This window comes from Pristiophorus japonicus, chromosome 12, assembly GCF_044704955.1.
Source record: "Pristiophorus japonicus isolate sPriJap1 chromosome 12, sPriJap1.hap1, whole genome shotgun sequence".
NCBI lineage: Eukaryota > Metazoa > Chordata > Chondrichthyes > Pristiophoridae > Pristiophorus > Pristiophorus japonicus.
The window spans coordinates 84,426,139-84,443,150 of NC_091988.1; the positions used below are offsets into that span (position 1 = coordinate 84,426,139).

At 49.1% G+C, this 17,012-nt stretch overlaps 1 protein-coding gene across 1 annotated transcript in view; it reads right to left on the bottom strand.

Moving 5' to 3' along the window:
* The window catches only part of LOC139276794 (zona pellucida sperm-binding protein 3-like), a 25,792-nt gene extending 9,151 nt beyond the window's left edge, over positions 1-16,641 (bottom strand). Inside the window, exons 1-2 of the mRNA XM_070894796.1 lie at positions 16,480-16,641; positions 16,025-16,242 (exon numbers count right to left, since the gene is read on the bottom strand). Coding sequence (XP_070750897.1) covers positions 16,025-16,242; positions 16,480-16,641 — 380 coding nt within the window. The remainder of the gene's footprint in view (positions 1-16,024; positions 16,243-16,479) is intronic.
* Positions 16,642-17,012: the final 371 nt, after the last annotated feature.

Sequence of the window (17,012 nt, forward strand, 5' to 3'; positions counted from 1 at the left end):
GGGGAGGAGAGAGAGAGAGAGAGAGAGACTGGGGAGAGAGAGAGAGAGACTGGGGAGAGAGAGAGAGAGAGAGAGAGAGACTGGGGAGAGAGAGAGAGAGACTGGGGAGAGAGAGCGAGAGAGACTGGGGAGAGAGAAAGGGAAAAAGAGACTGGAGAGAGAGAGAGAGACTGGGGAGAGAGAGAGAGAGACTGGGGAGAGAGAGAGCGAGAGAGAGAGAGACTGGGGAGAGTGAGAGAGAGAGAGAGACTGGGGAGAAGAGAGAGAGAGACTCGGGAGAGAGAGAGAGAGAGAGACTGGGTAGAGAGAGAGAGAGACTGGGAAGAAGAGAGAGAGACTGGGGAGAGAGAGAGACTGGGGAGATGGAGAGAGAGACTGGAGAGAGCGAGAGACTGGGGTAAGAGTGAGAGAGAGAGACTGGGGAGAGAGAGAGAGAGAGAGACTGGGGAGAGAGAGAGAGAGAGAGAGACTGGGGATAGAGAGAGAGAGAGAGAGCGAGAGAGAAACGAGCGAGAGAGAAACTGGTGAGAGAGAGAGAGAAAGAGACAGGGGAGAGAGAGGGAGAAAGACACTGGGGAGAGAGAGAGACTGGCGAGAGAGAGAGAGAGACGGGAGAGAGAGAGAGAGAGAGAGAGAGACTGGGGGGAGAGAGAGACTGGGGAGAGAGAGAGAGAGACTGGAGAGAGAGAGAGAGAGAGAGAGAGTGACTGGGAAGAGAGAGAGAGAGAGAGAGAGAGACTGGGAAGAGAGAGAGAGACTGGGGAGAGAGAGAGAGAGAGAGAGAGAGAGGGAGACTGGGCAGAGAGAGAGAGAGATAGACTGGGGAGAGAGAGCGCGAGAGACTGGGGAGAGAGAAAGGGAAAAAGAGACTGGAGAGAGAGAGAGAGAGAGAGACTGGGGAGAGAGAGAGAGAGACTGGGGAGAGAGAGAGCGAGAGAGAGAGAGACTGGGAGAGTGAGAGAGAGAGAGACTGGGGAGAGAGAGAGAGAGACTGAGGAGAGAGAGATAGAGAGACTGGGAAGAGAAAGAGAGAGAGACTGGGGAGAGAGAGAGAGAGAGACTGGGGAGAGAGAGAGAGAGACTGGGGAGAGAGAGAGAGAGAAAAAGATTGGGGAGAGAGAGAGAGAGAGACTAGGGAGAGAGAGAGAGAAAAATGAGACTGGGGAGAGAAAGTGAGAGAGAGACTGGGGAGAGAGAGAGAGAGACTGGGAGAGAGAGAGAGAGACTGGGAGAGAGAGAGAGAGAGAGAGAGAGTGAGAGACTGGGGAGAGTGAGAGAGAGAGAGACTGCGGAGAGAGAGAGAGAGAGACTGGGGAGAGAGAGACAGAGAGACTGGGGAGAGAGAGAGAGAGAGACTGGGGGGAGAGAGAGAGAGAGAGAGAGAGAGACTGGGGAGAGAGAGAGAGAGTGTGTCTGGGGAGAGAGAGAGAGAGACTGGGGAGAGAGAGAGAGACTGGGGAGAGAGAGAGAGAGAGAGAGAGACTGAAGAGAGAGAAAGAGAGAGTTCTGAGAGAGAGCGAGAGAGACTGGGGAGAGAGAGAGAAAAATAGACTGGGGAGGGAGAGAGAGAGACTGGGGAGAGAGAGAGAGAGAGAGACTGGGGAGAGTGAGAGAGAGAGAGACTGGGGAGAAGAGAGAGAGAGTGGGGAGAGAGAGAGAGAGACTGGGGAGATAGAGAGAGAGACTGGAGAGAGGGAGAGATTGGGGTAAGAGCGAGAGAGAGAGACTGGGGAGAGAGAGAGGGAGAGAGAGAGACTGGGGAGAGTGAGAGAGAGAGACTGGGGAGAGAGAGAAAGATACTGGGGAGAGAGAGAGACTGGGGATTGAGAGAGAGAGAGGGAGAGAGAGACTGGGGAGAGAGAGAGAGAGAGTGACTGGGGAGAGAGAGAGAGACTGGGGAGAGAGAGAGAGACTGGGGGGAGAGAGAGAGAGAGAGAGAGAGAGACTGGGGAGAGAGAGAGAGAGACTGGGGAGAGAGAGAGAGAGAGAGAGAGAGACTGGGGAGAGAGAGAGAGAGACTGGGGAGAGAGAGCGAGAGAGACTGGGGAGAGAGAAAGGGAAAAAGAGACTGGAGAGAGAGAGAGAGACTGGGGAGAGAGAGAGAGAGACTGGGAGAGTGAGAGAGAGAGAGACTGGGGAGAAGAGAGAGAGAGACTGGGGAGAGAGAGAGAGAGAGAGACTGGGTAGAGAGAGAGAGAGACTGGGAAGAAGAGAGAGAGAGACTGGGGAGAGAGAGAGAGAGACTGGGGAGATGGAGAGAGAGACTGGAGAGAGCGAGAGACTGGGGTAAGAGTGAGAGAGAGAGACTGGGGAGAGAGAGAGAGAGACTGGGAGAGAGAGAGAGAGAGAGAGACTGGGGATAGAGAGAGAGAGAGAGAGCGAGAGAGAAACGAGCGAGAGAGAAACTGGTGAGAGAGAGAGAGAAACAGACAGGGGAGAGAGAGGGAGAGAGACACTGGGGAGAGAGAGAGACTGGGGGGAGAGAGAGAGACGGGAGAGAGAGAGAGAGAGAGAGAGAGACTGGGGGGGGAGAGAGAGACTGGGGAGAGAGAGAGAGAGACTGGAGAGAGAGAGAGAGAGAGAGAGTGACTGGGAAGAGAGAGAGAGAGAGAGAGAGAGACTGGGAAGAGAGAGAGAGACTGGGGAGAGAGAGAGAGAGAGAGAGAGAGAGAGAGAGAGAGACTGGGCAGAGAGAGAGAGAAATAGACTGGGGAGAGAGAGCGAGAGAAACTGGGGAGAGAGAAAGGGAAAAAGAGACTGGAGAGAGAGAGACTGGGGAGAGAGAGAGAGAGACTGGGGAGAGAGAGAGCGAGAGAGAGAGAGACTGGGGAGAGTGAGAGAGAGAGAGACTGGGGAGAAGAGAGAGAGAGACTGGGGAGAGAGAGAGAGAGAGAGACTGGGTAGAGAGAGAGAGAGACTGGGAAGAAGAGAGAGAGACTGGGGAGAGAGAGAGAGAGACTGGGGAGATGGAGAGAGAGACTGGAGAGAGCGAGAGACTGGGGTAAGAGTGAGAGAGAGAGACTGGGGAGAGAGAGAGAGAGAGAGACTGGGGAGAGAGAGAGAGAGAGAGAGAGAGACTGGGGAGAGAGAGAGAGAGACTGGGGAGTGAGAGAGAGAGAGAGACTGGGGAGAGAGAGAGAGACTGGGGAGAGAGAGAGAGAAAGAGACCGGGGAAAGAGAGAGAGAGAGAGAGAGAGACTGGGCATAGAGAGAGAGAAAGAGAGAAACTGGTGAGAGAGAGAGAGATAGAGACTGGGGAGAGAGAGGGAGAGAGAGAGACTGGGGAGAGCGAGAGAGAGACTGGGGAGAGAGAGAGACTGGGGAGAGAGAGAGAGAGACGGGAGAGAGAGAGTGACTGCGGGGAGAGAGAGAGAGAGAGAGACTGGGGAGAGAGAGAGAGAGACTGAGGAGAGAGAGATAGAGAGACTGGGAAGAGAAAGAGAGAGAGACTGGGGAGAGAGAGAGAGAGAGACTGGGGAGAGAGAGAGAGAGACTGGGGAGAGAGAGAGAGAGAAAAAGATTGGGGAGAGAGAGAGAGAGAGACTAGGGAGAGAGAGAGAGAAAAATGAGACTGGGGAGAGAAAGAGAGAGGGAGACTGGGGAGAGAGAGAGAGAGACTGGGGAGAGAGAGAGAGAGACTGGGGAGAGAGAGAGAGAGAGAGCGAGTGAGAGACTGGGGAGAGTGAGAGAGAGAGAAACTGGGGAGAGAGAGAGAGAGAGACTGGGGAGAGAGAGAGAGAGAGACTGGGGAGAGAGAGAGAGAGAGACTGGGGGGAGAGAGAGAGAGAGAGAGAGAGAGACTGGGGAGAGAGAGAGAGAGTGTGTCTGGGGAGAGAGAGAGAGAGACTGGGGAGAGAGAGAGAGACTGGGGAGAGAGAGAGAGAGAGAGAGAGAGACTGGGGAGAGAGAGAAAGAGAGAGTTCTGAGAGAGAGCGAGAGAGACTGGGGAGAGAGAGAGAAAAATAGACTGGGGAGGGAGAGAGAGAGACTGGGGAGAGAGAGAGAGAGAGAGAGACTGGGGAGAGTGAGAGAGAGAGAGACTGGGGAGAAGAGAGAGAGAGTGGGGAGAGAGAGAGAGAGACTGGGGAGATAGAGAGAGAGACTGGAGAGAGGGAGAGATTGGGGTAAGAGCGAGAGAGAGAGACTGGGGAGAGAGAGAGGGAGAGAGAGAGACTGGGGAGAGTGAGCGAGAGAGACTGGGGAGAGAGAGAGAGATACTGGGGAGAGAGAGAGAGAGAGAGACTGGGGATTGAGAGAGAGAGAGGGAGAGAGAGACTGGGGAGAGAGAGAGAGAGAGTGACTGGGGAGAGAGAGAGAGACTGGGGAGAGAGAGAGAGACTGGGGGGAGAGAGAGAGAGAGAGAGAGAGAGACTGGGGAGAGAGAGAGAGAGACTGGGGAGAGAGAGAGAGAGAGAGAGAGAGACTGGAGAGAGAGAGAGAGAGACTGGGGAGAGAGAGAGAGAGACTGGGGAGAGAGAGCGAGAGAGACTGGGGAGAGAGAGAGAGAAAAAAAGACTGGGGTGAGAGAGAGAGAGAGAGAGAGAGAGACTGGGGAGGGAGAGAGAGAGGGAGAGAGAGAGACTGGGGAGAGTGAGAGAGAGAGAAACTGGGGGGAGAGAGAGAGAGAGAGACTGGGGAGAGAGAGAGAGAGACTGGGGGGAGAGAGAGAGAGATTGGGCGGGTGGAGAAGAGAGAGATAGGAAAAAGAGAGAAAGAGAAAGACTGGGGAGAGAGGGAGATGTGGAGAAGAGATCGGAGGGGAGAGAGATGGAGATCATGTTCTTCCAACCCCAGCGCATTTGCACCCACATCTGATTTCTCTGAAAGCTCGGTGCTTGTGTGATAAGGGACATTGGAGTGGACAAAATCCGGAAGTCACGACACTGTCAACGTTCACTTTATACCGTGACTCACACACAATGCCCCCTCTATGGCACGGTGGTAGGGGAGGTGGGGTAGGTTCAGCATGTGGGCTAGGGGGACAGGAACTTGGGCTGTGGGTGTTCAGGAACTTGGGCTAGGATCGGGCAGGAACTTGGGCTGTGATGGGGTAGAAACTTGAACTGAGGAGGTCAGGAACTTAGGCTGGGAGGTGTCAGGAACTTAGGCTGGGAGGTGTCAGGAACTTGGGCTGGGATGGTGCAGGAACATGGGCTGGGATGGGGCAGGAACTTTGGCTGTGATGGGGTAGAAACTTGGACTGAGGAGGTCAGGAACTTAGGCTGGGAGGTGTCAGGAACTTGAACTGAGGAGGTCAGGAACTTAGGCTGGGAGGTGTCAGGAACTTGGGCTGGGATGGGGCAGGAACTTGCACTGGGATGGGGCAGGAACTTGCGCTGGGATGGGGCAGGAACTTGGGCTGAGGAGGTCAGGAACTTGGGCTGGGAGGTGTCAGGAACTTGGGTTGGAATGGGGCAGGAACTTGGGCTGGGATGGGGCAGGAACTTGGGCTGGGATGGGGCAGGAACTTTGGCTGAGGAGGTCAGGAACTTGGGCTGGGAGGTGTCAGGAACTTGGGTTGGAATGGGGCAGGAACTTGGGTGGGGCAGAGGCGTGGGGGAATGTATTTACCTGTGAGAATGAGCTCTCTACTGTCTGGAGTCAGCATTGTGAATGGCTCGAATTGCACTTTGAAAGGTCACTATTTACATATCCAGCTCAGTTCTAATTACACATTCCAGAGAGACTGCTGAGAGTGTCTTATCTTCCATGGTGACCAATCAGCAATCAGGCCACGTGATCAAGGGAAGTCAATCAGAGCTGTTGCAAATAAGTGCATCCTCGTAATTACAGCACAGAAACAGGCCATTCGACCCAATAGATCCATGCCGGTGTTTATGCACCCCATGAGGCTTCTCCCACCTTACTTCATCTCACCCTATCAACATATATCTCGCCCTACCAACATGAGTTTGCAGAGATGGGGAGTGACGAGGCCATGTAATCTTGTTGAATTAACTTTCTCTCAGCCTCAGATAGGAGTGAGGGACAGACACTTTAAAACGAGTTGGGAAATAAAGGTCATTTGCCTGCATCAGCGAGCCGTAACACCCAGGACACAACCAGTTTATCAACAAATGGGTTTTTACGCTCGGCTTCATCCGCCGTAGAGGCCCCTGAAATATCCCCCTCATCAGTTTTCTCGAGAGAAACTGCTCTCGCACTAATACATCTGTTATTGTCATTATCGCAAGCTTAAAGCATGCAGAGCTGAATGGAAAGTAAGTTACTTGCGCAGCTGTCAGCACATACGTAGTTGTTGGAAATGGTCATGTAGTTTTTAGTGTGAGTATGACCAACACAAATATCCATTTACAATCTGTTTTTATGCTGATGTTCTCTTAAAGTGCCAAATGGCTTTAAAATATGGAACGGTGGTGCCTGAGTAAGCATCAGTTATCATTGTCCGATGGTAACTACAGTCAAACAAGAGCGCCTTCTGTAATACAAACAGAAAATGGTGGAAACACTCAGCAGGTCAGGCAGGCAGCGTCTGCAGAGAGAGAAATAGTTAATGGCCCGGATATGAGCGGAAAGGCGGGAAGTGTGCGGGGGAGCCCGGTCGCGGGTGAAGAACCCAGCAAGGCCGGGGACTTGGAAGTCCAGCCGATCTTGACGGCTGAGCCTCATTTAAATAACTCTTTGCAGACTCCCGCCCGCTTGACACCCGGCCACATTGGCTACCCAGCCGGTGGACGGGAGTGGATATTTAGCAGCAGGAGGCCGTAGCCGGGAGCCACAGTCGGGAACAGTCCCAGCACTTAGTGGAAGGAAGGCTTAGCAGGAGATCAGGGATGGGAGGTTCCAGCAAGATCGGACGATTGGAGGAAGGCAAATTTCAGTGGCTTGAGAGCGTATCTGCCCTGCGGTGGGGTGGGTGGGAGGGCAGGGTGGTTGCGGGTGGGGAAGGTAGGAAGGCCCCACGGGTACGGCACTAGGTGCACACCGATAGGAAATCCACACCCCAAGCACCAGCTAAAATCTTCTCCACTCCCAGCGGCTCTGGTGCAGCCATCCTCCATTACCAGCACCAAGAGAATGTGGTGGGGAAAATGGATATGCCAGGATTAACAGCTTACAGGGAAATTTGCTTTGGATCTGAAGTGGGTTAGAAGTGCTCCTTAAAGAGCATTTCAACAATGTGTCAGGGTGTTGTTGTACCAGGGGAAGTAGTGTCAGATCGCTGGAGTGTGATCCCAACTGGTAGCTCCACATTACACTGACTGCTCCACGCCACATCCTGCTCGGGTGCAAAGGAGTGATCAATGCTTGCCAGTTCAATTGTGTTATTGAGGCAGAAGCGCCCAGATGCTAATCAGGGACCTTGTTTGAGGGCCCCAATATCAAATTGGGCTAAAGCTGGATGGGGCATGTGTGACACAAAATGTTCCGTTTATCTCGGTATAAGGCGGCCTAATTAATGGTCCTTAAAGGCGCTGCTGGAGGCTGCTGAAGAAAAGGAGGGGGGTTTGGTCCTCTTGGCTATACAGCAATACTGAGTGCTGCTTCCTGCGATACCTGACCCTACACCCCGACTCTTTGTCTCCCCCAGATTCATCTGTGGACCAACACGATGTCTGTGCTGGTCAATTTTGGGAAGACCCGGACTGGCTCGCTGCGTCCGGATATTCGATTGATGTCTGCAGCTTGTCAGTATTATTGAAATTAGGCCAAGGACCTAATTTGGAGCGAGTCTTGGGCCTTCAGCTACAGGAACGCGCTATCAGATTTTGAGCCAGTTCCCTTAACCCAATTTCACTTCCCTACACGTAGACAGTCACTAACCAGTTTCTATAGACCAAGAAGGTCTTACTTAGGCATCACCACAGCACAAGAAGGAAAGAGAGTGGAACGGGAGAGCCAGCAGCCACTGCCTACACAAGGGGAGCACAAATGAAGGCCCAGAGCTTTCATTAAAGGTTGACTAACCAAATAAAGCCTGTTCTTCCCTCACACTCTCGCTCACAAAGACCCTTACTTTCCAAGAATTCTTCCAAATCCTTTATAAGACAGATGCCATTTCCTCTGCCATCATCCAATTCTAAAAAGTTGAAAGCAGACACAAAAATGAGCTCACAGCTCTGTGTTCGAGCTGTGTTTACTTTAAACAATAACACAAGGAAGTGCTACAAAAAAAATCCATTATCCCTGTCTACAACTACTTCTTAACACCGTGACTACTCTTTGTGCCAGCTAGCTTACTCACTCTCATTCCTTATCTACTGCTTTTATGACGTGGCCCCTGACTGTCATTGGTTTAAGCAGTGCGATAGTGTCCCTGGAGCCTTAGAAATCTGAAGTGATTCTTCTCTCAGGGACCAGCTTCCGACAGCCTGGCATTGGCAGCAGCAAGAGATTTGGGCCCATGTCTGAAGGCATTGAAGGGAGATTTAAGGAAACAAGCTCACTGCCATTCTGCAGAGAAGCAGTGACATCTCTGCCCACTTCTTGCAGTCCACTGGTGCTAGTCACAGGCGCAGAGTGCTGCTGGACCGTGCCACCCCAGACCAAACACTCTCAATGAGGTCTTGGGGCAATTTCAAATGTCATCCTTTGGGCTGTGAATTAAGGCACTGGCACCATTTACCAAGTGCTCATTTGCAAACCCTCCCTAATCCTCTTTTCTGATTTTCAAAAATCAGGGTGGGCTCCCTTCATTTCTGTTTGGTTTGTCTGTTGAAACCTTCCATTATATCATCCAGCTGCCGAGCTGGGAGCTAATTCCTGTTTTTCAAACCTACTTTCATTCCTTGTGCTTATAGCTGGAAATTCCCTCTTAGTAGATACCCAAGTTATCTTAAGAATCTGTCCTGGACCCTTTCTCACTCTTACTTTCCTGTTAACTGTATATCAACAACAGCTTTCATAATCTAACAATTCTATTCAAGTCGCAACTAAATATATCCTGTTATATAACACACCAAAAAACAAGCTTAAGGAGAGAAGATCTTGGAGGGGAACCAAATGCCTGTCAAAATGTATAATGGAATGCAGAGGATACCGGTTCCGAAGATACATCAGCCCTGTTTTACATTTTCACCAATTTTGTATTAATTCTCAAATACCTATTTTTAAAAGCATCTCTCACGAAAGACAGAGCACAAAACGGACTTGCATCCAAAAAGATATACTGCTGATTGGAAAATCTGATTACGTCATCTAATTCCTGTGTGTCACAAGACATTCATTCAAACTTGATTGTGAACTAGAACGGAAAGCTCACTGCATGAGCTGCCACTTTGATCATGATTTAGGAAGTCGGTTTAAATGGCACACATTGGATATTGATGTCTAAATGCATTATGTAGGCACAAGTGTCAGTTACCTGATGGCTGAGGTAAGTGCAGCTCGTGGAGGATTCCAGCTTTTGTTTGGAGAGGCAGGGCAAGGAATCATGCTGAGCGATGTGAGTGAAAGTGGATGGTTTATTGATTGTTTTATACCTTTTTGGCATCCAGTGGTTAGATCTGCCTCTCCTAGTTTTCAGCAAACATACCGTTCTTGTCTCCCTGGTGCCAGCATTTAGCATCTCTGCACATTTGTTCTACTGTTGCAGAATAAAGCTCCCTCTATGCTGCCCCAACAATCGGTCGCAATGCTAACCTTAGATCAAATCCTGCTTGACAAATCCTTTTGGAGGATGTAACTGGTAGAGTGGACAAGAGAGAACCGGTGGATGTGGTATATTTGGACTTTCAAAAGACTTTTGACAAGGTCCCATACAAGAGATTGGTGTGCAAAATTAAAGCACATGGTATTGGGGGTAATGTACTGACGTGGGTAGAGAACTGGTTGGCAGACAAGAAGCAGAGAGTCGGGATAAATGGGTCATTTTCAGAGTGGCAGGCAGTGACTAGTGGGGTGCCGCAGGGCTCAGTGCTGGGACCCCAGCTATTTTCAATATACATTAATGATTTGGATGAGGGAATTGAGTGTAATATCTCCAAGTTTGCAGATGACACTAAGCTGGGTGGTGGTGTGAGCTGTGAGGAGGATGCTAAAAGGCTGCAGGGTGACTTGGACAGGTTAGGTGAGTGGGCAAATGAGTGGCAGATGCAGTATAAAGTTGATAAATGTGAGGCAGAATATTATCTGAATGGCGGCAGATTAGGAAAAGGGGAGGTGCAACGAGACCTGAGTGTCATGGTACATCAGTCATTGAAAGTTGGCATGCAGCTACAGCAGGCGGTGAAGAAGGCAAATGGTATGTTGGTCTTCATAGCTAGCGGATTTGAGTTGTACAGTGCCTTGGTGAGGCCTCACCTGGAATATTGTGGTCAGTTTTGGTCTCCTAATCTGAGGAAGGACATTCTTGCTATTGAGGGAGTGCAGTGAAGGTTCACCAGACTGATTCCCAGGATGGCAGGACTGACATATGAGGAGAAACTGGATCGACTGAGCTTGTATTCACTGGAGTTTAGAGGGATGAGAGGAGATCTCATAGAAACATATAAAATTCTGACGGGACTGGACAGGTTAGATGCAGAAAGAATGTTCCCGATGTTGGGAAATCTAGAACCAGGGACATAGTCTAAGAATAAGGGGGAAGCCATTTAGGACTGAGATGAGGAGAAACTTCTTCACTCAGAGAGTTGCTAACCTGTGGAATTCCCTACTGCAGAGAGTTGTTGATGCCAGTTCTTTGGATATATTCAAGAAGGAGTTAGATATGGCCCTTACGGCTAAAGGGATCAAGATGTATGGAGAGAAAGCAGGAAAGGGGTACTGAAGTGAATGATCAGCCATGATCTTATTGAATGGTGGTGCAGGCTCGAAGGGCCAAATGGCCTACTCCTGCACCTATTTTCTATGTTTCTATGTTTCTATCAGCAAACCCGAATGTACTACATCAGACACCTTTCTGAGAACTTTGAGTGACATTGGCGCATATCCACTAGGAACTGAGTTGTGACTGTCTCAACTCTTTTCGCATGGCACGCTTATATCCAACGAAGAGGACATTTCATTCCACTCACGTAGATTTGATTCAAATTCAAATGAACAGATTGAAGGTGATTGGCAGAAAAACCAAAGGCGACATGAGGAAAAACTTTTTTACGCAGCGAGTGGTTAGGATCTGGAATGCACTGCCTGAGAGGGTGGTGGAGGGAGATTCAATTATGGCTTTCAAAAGGGGATTGGATAAATACCTGAAGGACATTTTTTGTAGGGCTACGTGGAAAGGGCAAGGGAGTGGGACTAGCTGAAGTGCTCTTGTAGACAGCCGGCAAGGGCTCGACAGGCTGAATGCCCTTTTTCTGCGCTGTAACCATTCTATGATTCTATGATAAAGCTGAACTGCCTACCACAAGAAAAAAAAGGTAAAATTGCTCAAAATGCCAGGGAAGGACCACCCAGGGTCTCACACACAGCACCAGCTTTGTGCAGGGGGTCAACACTGCAAGAGAGGTCCTCTACCCACAGGGTCCAGGAGGCTCTCCTGAAAGAACGATGTGGGTCCAGATCATCAAGGCCGTCACTGCCAGGAGTGTCGCTCCCACAACCTGGCTCCAGTGCTCAAAGAAGCTTCATGACCTCAGACCACAGGTCAAGGTCAGTGAATGCATCTTTAAAAGCCGTCTCCTACCAACAGCACCACTAGCCTCACACACTTTTCAATGCACAACCACCACCCCATCGCTCACCTACCAAACAATCTGTACCAAACACAAGGCACCTCTCACATTCCTAGCTTCACCTTACCACCTTGGTGGAGACGGTGCTGGCCATTATTGATAGATGTGTGGTTGAGGCCTTGGCCACCGGCAGGGCTGAAAGGGCACAAGATGCTGGTGTCCTCATATGGCATCCTCCTTCTCACATCCCACTTCCCCCTCATCCCACAATATCTTCTGATTTACAAGGTGAGCATGGTGTAAGCATGCACCTCTTGCTTTCCCGCCCTCCCCTCACCGCAACCCTACCTTTGTGCCTTCCTCATTTTACACACCCAAGAAATCCAGCCAGCCCAGCCAGTGGTTGACCAAGAAGAGGGAGAGGAGAGTGCTGCTGCCACTGGAGTAGCACTGCGTAACATCACTAGGATAGGCAAAGGCACATGCAGGGCAGTCATTAAGAGAATGCATAAGGTTTATTAGTTGATTTCTTGATGTCATGTTGGAAGGAGAGTTGTATAAAGTTGGATTGGGAAGTTTGCTTTGTGGGGGCTTTAATTTCAGGATTGTGGCTAAGAGGACGCTGTGATGGTCAATAACAGAGGGAAGGTAAGGTGTGGGACAAATGTTGAAAGTGGAATTGGAGTTATGGTCACTGGTATCACAGGCAGATGATTCCATCCAGGATATTTTGGACAGAAAGGGGCTGTCGCTTTGCATCCTTCCTTCTGCGCCTTCCTCTTCCCTGTGCAAATGGATGCTGGAAATCTAAAATAAAAGCCGATATTGCTGAAAATCCTCAGTAGGTCAGATAGCATCTCGATCTGAAACATTAACAAATGCTGGAGTATTTCCAGCATTTTCTGTCTTTTCAGAGGCCGTCTTTTACCATTCGAAGCCTTGCAAGCATCCAGCAGCACTCCCTTCTCACCCTGCACACTTTAAAAAACTTTTAACATCTATTCTACCAAGCCACTATTTCAATAAAAAAAATGTTAAAGTACAAAAGCTTAAACCCAAATTTACCTGAAAGATGTCTGTGTCCCTTTAAGAAGCGCTGACAGCATCTCTGCAGGACTGCTCCACACACACTTTTCTGAATGTGGGTAGGACTCAGCGTTAAACAGAGCGAGAACATCAAAGTTTGCAGACGTGGCATTAAGTCAGGCGTTGCATGCCGATTGACATCACAATCTGCTCATTTACATTTCAGAGACCAGCGCTGTCAACGGCAGCGTTATGGCCCTTACCAACATGGCAGCTGCCGTGTCCCGTGCCAGAAGTGACCAGAAGCAAGGCAGCTTCCATTTTTTTGCAGCCAACCAGCGTTAAGGGCCAGCACACACGTATGGAATTTCTAGGCCCAGTTTTGCAGTTCACCACCTTCAAGTCAATAGTAAGTTAGAAAAGTGTGTTAATTCAATCATTAATCTTTGCTCCCCTTATAAAAAATGCTGCAGAACCAGCGGTCTTTCATGGCTGTCTGGAAAGTCTGAGGAGCAGAGAATTTCACAGCAGTTGTTGGCTTTATATCCTGATATATAGATGGATTAATGTGCCCAGGTTCAACAATTAATCACTAATAGTGATGTGCAGTTCGCTGGAGATCATATGGTCTGTCTCATTCTCCTGTCTCTCTGAAGGTTATCAGACTATTGCATTAATCAGGTTTATCGCCAGGTAATTAATAAACAGGTGCTAAATATTTGGCATAAGGAATCACCACAATACTTGAACACAATCAAATTAAAATCAGCTCATAAGGGATAAAAAAAATATTTTTGAAATTAATTTCTCTATAATAAGCAAGAAGACGTTTAGTTGAATCAATCAAATTTGTCTCTAGGCATATCTTCCACATGTTATGCGTGTGAGTGAAATAAAACTCGGTTTCTCCAGAGAGTGTGGATCTCCTGCTAAAACTAAAGATTGCGGATAAATTAGCCAGCACATATTAGGTTGAGAGACCTCGAATGTCAGAGCTGTCAACCAGTCATGATTGAAAATATAATAGTAGGAATTATTACTAATAAAGTGCTCACATGCCATCGAGGTTCTGAGGCTACCTTGGTCATGTTTTATTCCATTAGCATCTAGAATGAAGCTCCTCGACCAATTCGGCCTGGCTCCATAGACAACTTTTCCTCCATCATAATTTTAAAATGTGACTCGGAAAGATTGCTGGAAGCCATTCTAAAATACAGAAACCTCCCTATTTTTCATAGGCATAATCCTTTGTTGAACATCTGTCAAAGCCTTTGTTGTATTGGGACTCTCTCTGGTGTCACTGCAGATCTCTGATTTGAATACCACTTTTTTCTGTAAAGTTACATTACGACAGGGTTTGTTTCACAAGATTCCCGCAATGTTGAATTAGCTTTCCTGCACTGTATTATTTTGCACAATGCAAATGTGGTGAGCCCTCTTTAAAAAAGATAATCTTCATCTTTGCCCAATCATATTTATGTCAACACAAGGGACTGAGTCCGCCTTCCATTGCCTAAGAGTACAATGGTTAAGCTATCACATTCAAATATATATTTAGGGCCTGATATTAATGCAAAGGTTGGGGGTGTGGAGAAGGTCAGAGAACCATGCGCGAAGCCCGGTAGAAAATATAGCTGGTTGGATTCTCTGATTTAAGTTGTTTGGCTCGTTACATTTTTATTCTGAGTTGCGCTTCTCAAAGCTGTGCAGCGGGCGTAATGTGTACCTGCATGGTGCGATCTCAGTCGAGTATTTAAAGGGCCAATGCAAACATCGAATTTGGAAGAGCCAGGAGTTTTTAATACAGATTCTCAAGGAGCAAGAGCAGCTCCCAGATTAATGATGCTTCCCTGGAATTACTGCTGGGTGCAGTCAGGAGCAGGAGGGACATACTTTCCTCTAGCAATAGGAGGAGGAAACCTGCGCTCTCAGCAAGAAAGCGTGGTTGGAAGTAGCTGAGGTGATGGGCAGCAAGAGCATTGTGGCACGGTCTTAGATTCAGTGCAGGAATGATCTAACCAGGTCAGGAAAAGCGAGTACATTTGCTAATTTACCTACATCCTGTGGTGTACAACCCTCCCCCCACCACACACACACACTCTGCCTTGCCAAGCGTACTCCATCTCATCACTGCTCACACCTACTCAACTTTCAGCAGACCCCAACTTTCACTTTCCATGCACTTCCTCAGCTCCCCATGTATCCATCTACCGCTGCCGCTCACCCCAATCGTGGCGTAATGTGATGGATGCATCGATCAGGTGAGCACCTCACCTTCGCTCACTCATAGGTCTGATCTTTCGCCCCTTGTAGGAGACGAAAGTACAGAACACAAGGGAGGAGGAGAGGACTGGAGGTGGGTCACCATAAATAGTCCAGCTCACAGATGCAGAGGAGGACATCCTGGAAATAAACGGCACATCTACATTCCTATCGGTCGGAGATGGAGAGACAGGGAATTTGTCGATAGCTGGTGACAGAATTACAAATATCTCTGACATACATATGCTGACATTAATCAATGACTGAACTATGAGAAGAATCAGTGTGGTGATTGTCAAGATTGTGACTTTGCCATAACTAATTCATATTTCTTTATTTTGTCTTCCAAGGTCTTCAAACATGCAGCAAGTGTTGCTGGAGATGCATGAGATCAATTCCTAAGAGGACCTCATTCCTCCTAAGAGGACCTCATTCCTTCTAAGAGTGCACCATTCCAGGATGTGCAGCCATGCACCAGCACTTCAGTGGGTCCTCTTACAGAGTTAGTTGGGTTTTCACCTGACAATTCACAATTCACAAGTGAGCATGAGCAGACACTGGTGGCAGGGCAGCTGTGGAGAGTCCATGTCAGTGGCGAAATCCTTTCCAAGCTCTGCTCAGTTGGACACAGATGCTGATCCCCGGGGGCCATCATTGAAAAGGAGCAACTTTGCCAGGCACCGACAGATGTGTCACGCGCACTCTCCACAATAGTGCAGAGGATACAGAAGTCCAGCTTGAACATTTGTAGATTGATGTCGCAGGTAATTGTGAGAATGTCTGCATGAAGAATGTGACTTCCTCCTTGGAGCTTCAAGCAGGACTCTCAAATGAGTCTGTGCAGGTCATGTCCACAGCCATGCCGGAGGTGTCTGCCACCTTAAACAGGATGACAGATGCCATATCCATATCCTTACAACACGTCACTGATCTTCACAAAGCTGGTGTTGGAGTGATGTGGCGCTGGCCCAGGAGATGGATAATGGCGAAAGGGGACATGGAAGTGGAAACTCCACTCAAAGCACTCCCACTTCTCACCCGTTGCCTAACCATTATCATTCTTGACACCTTCGCTGGCGAGTACTGAAGGGTGGCTCCAGACCGAATCCAGGCCACTGAAGCGCAACGTCAACATTCCAATGACCTGCTCGATAACATACCTGATGGTCATGTGGCTCTCAGTGTAGCACTCCTGCGCCTCCCTTGTAGAGTTCCACATAGGTGCAATGAGGCAAGTTTGAAGTGGGTATTCCTTGTTTCCTGCGAGTGAAGCCTTAATGCCGTTTCCTGAAACATAAATCTTTGGAATGTTGGACTGCCGCAGTATAAAAGCCTCAGTGCAAACCTGCATAAACCTCTTCTTGTAGATGCACACCAGCTGTATGTTGTTGGAATGAAATCACTTTCAGTTGCTAAAATCCCGTGGTTGATCTGGTGGTCCTCGGATTGTCATGTGTCTGCAATCGATGGCACCTTAGACCTGTGGGAAGCCAGTCAGAGATGCATGTTCAAATCTGACTGCCTACTCATTCTGATTATTTTCATTGCAGGGGAAATTGACATAAGTTGATGTCCTGGCAAACAACCTTGCCTTATACATTTATGTTCAGCCGACTGCGAGACCCTCGAGCTGTTGCTGCTGGTGTACTGGAAGAGGCAAAGAAAGGGCAGTGGTGACTTTGTGACTTTCACAGAACAAGCAATGCATGGCAACTAGGTCCCGCACAGAACGGCTCTTCTTCAGGTGGCTGCAGATGACTACAAAACCATCTGCCATGTCAATCTAGGCCTGCGGAAACCGTGCTCCTCGGATAGGCCAAGGAAGCTGAGCCTCTGTTTGTAGACCCGCTCAAATGAGTAATGCCTCCTGACACCTTCGCCCCTCTGTTACTGTCTTCGCTGCTGTTCTGCACTCTGTTCTGCTCTCTGCTGTTCGCCGCTTTGTTCTCCAGGTATATGTGTGGCCAGATCTACGTTGTCCACCTCTCTTGTGCACCTATCTCTTGTGCACCTACAGATCCCACACAGCATGATGTTGCTGCCATGGATGGTGATTGACTTCCACGCTCCCGTCCCCCGGCACCCCCTCCTAATGTTATCCATTTGAAATCCTCCAAACTTCTGAAAAACGTTTATGATTACAAGGAC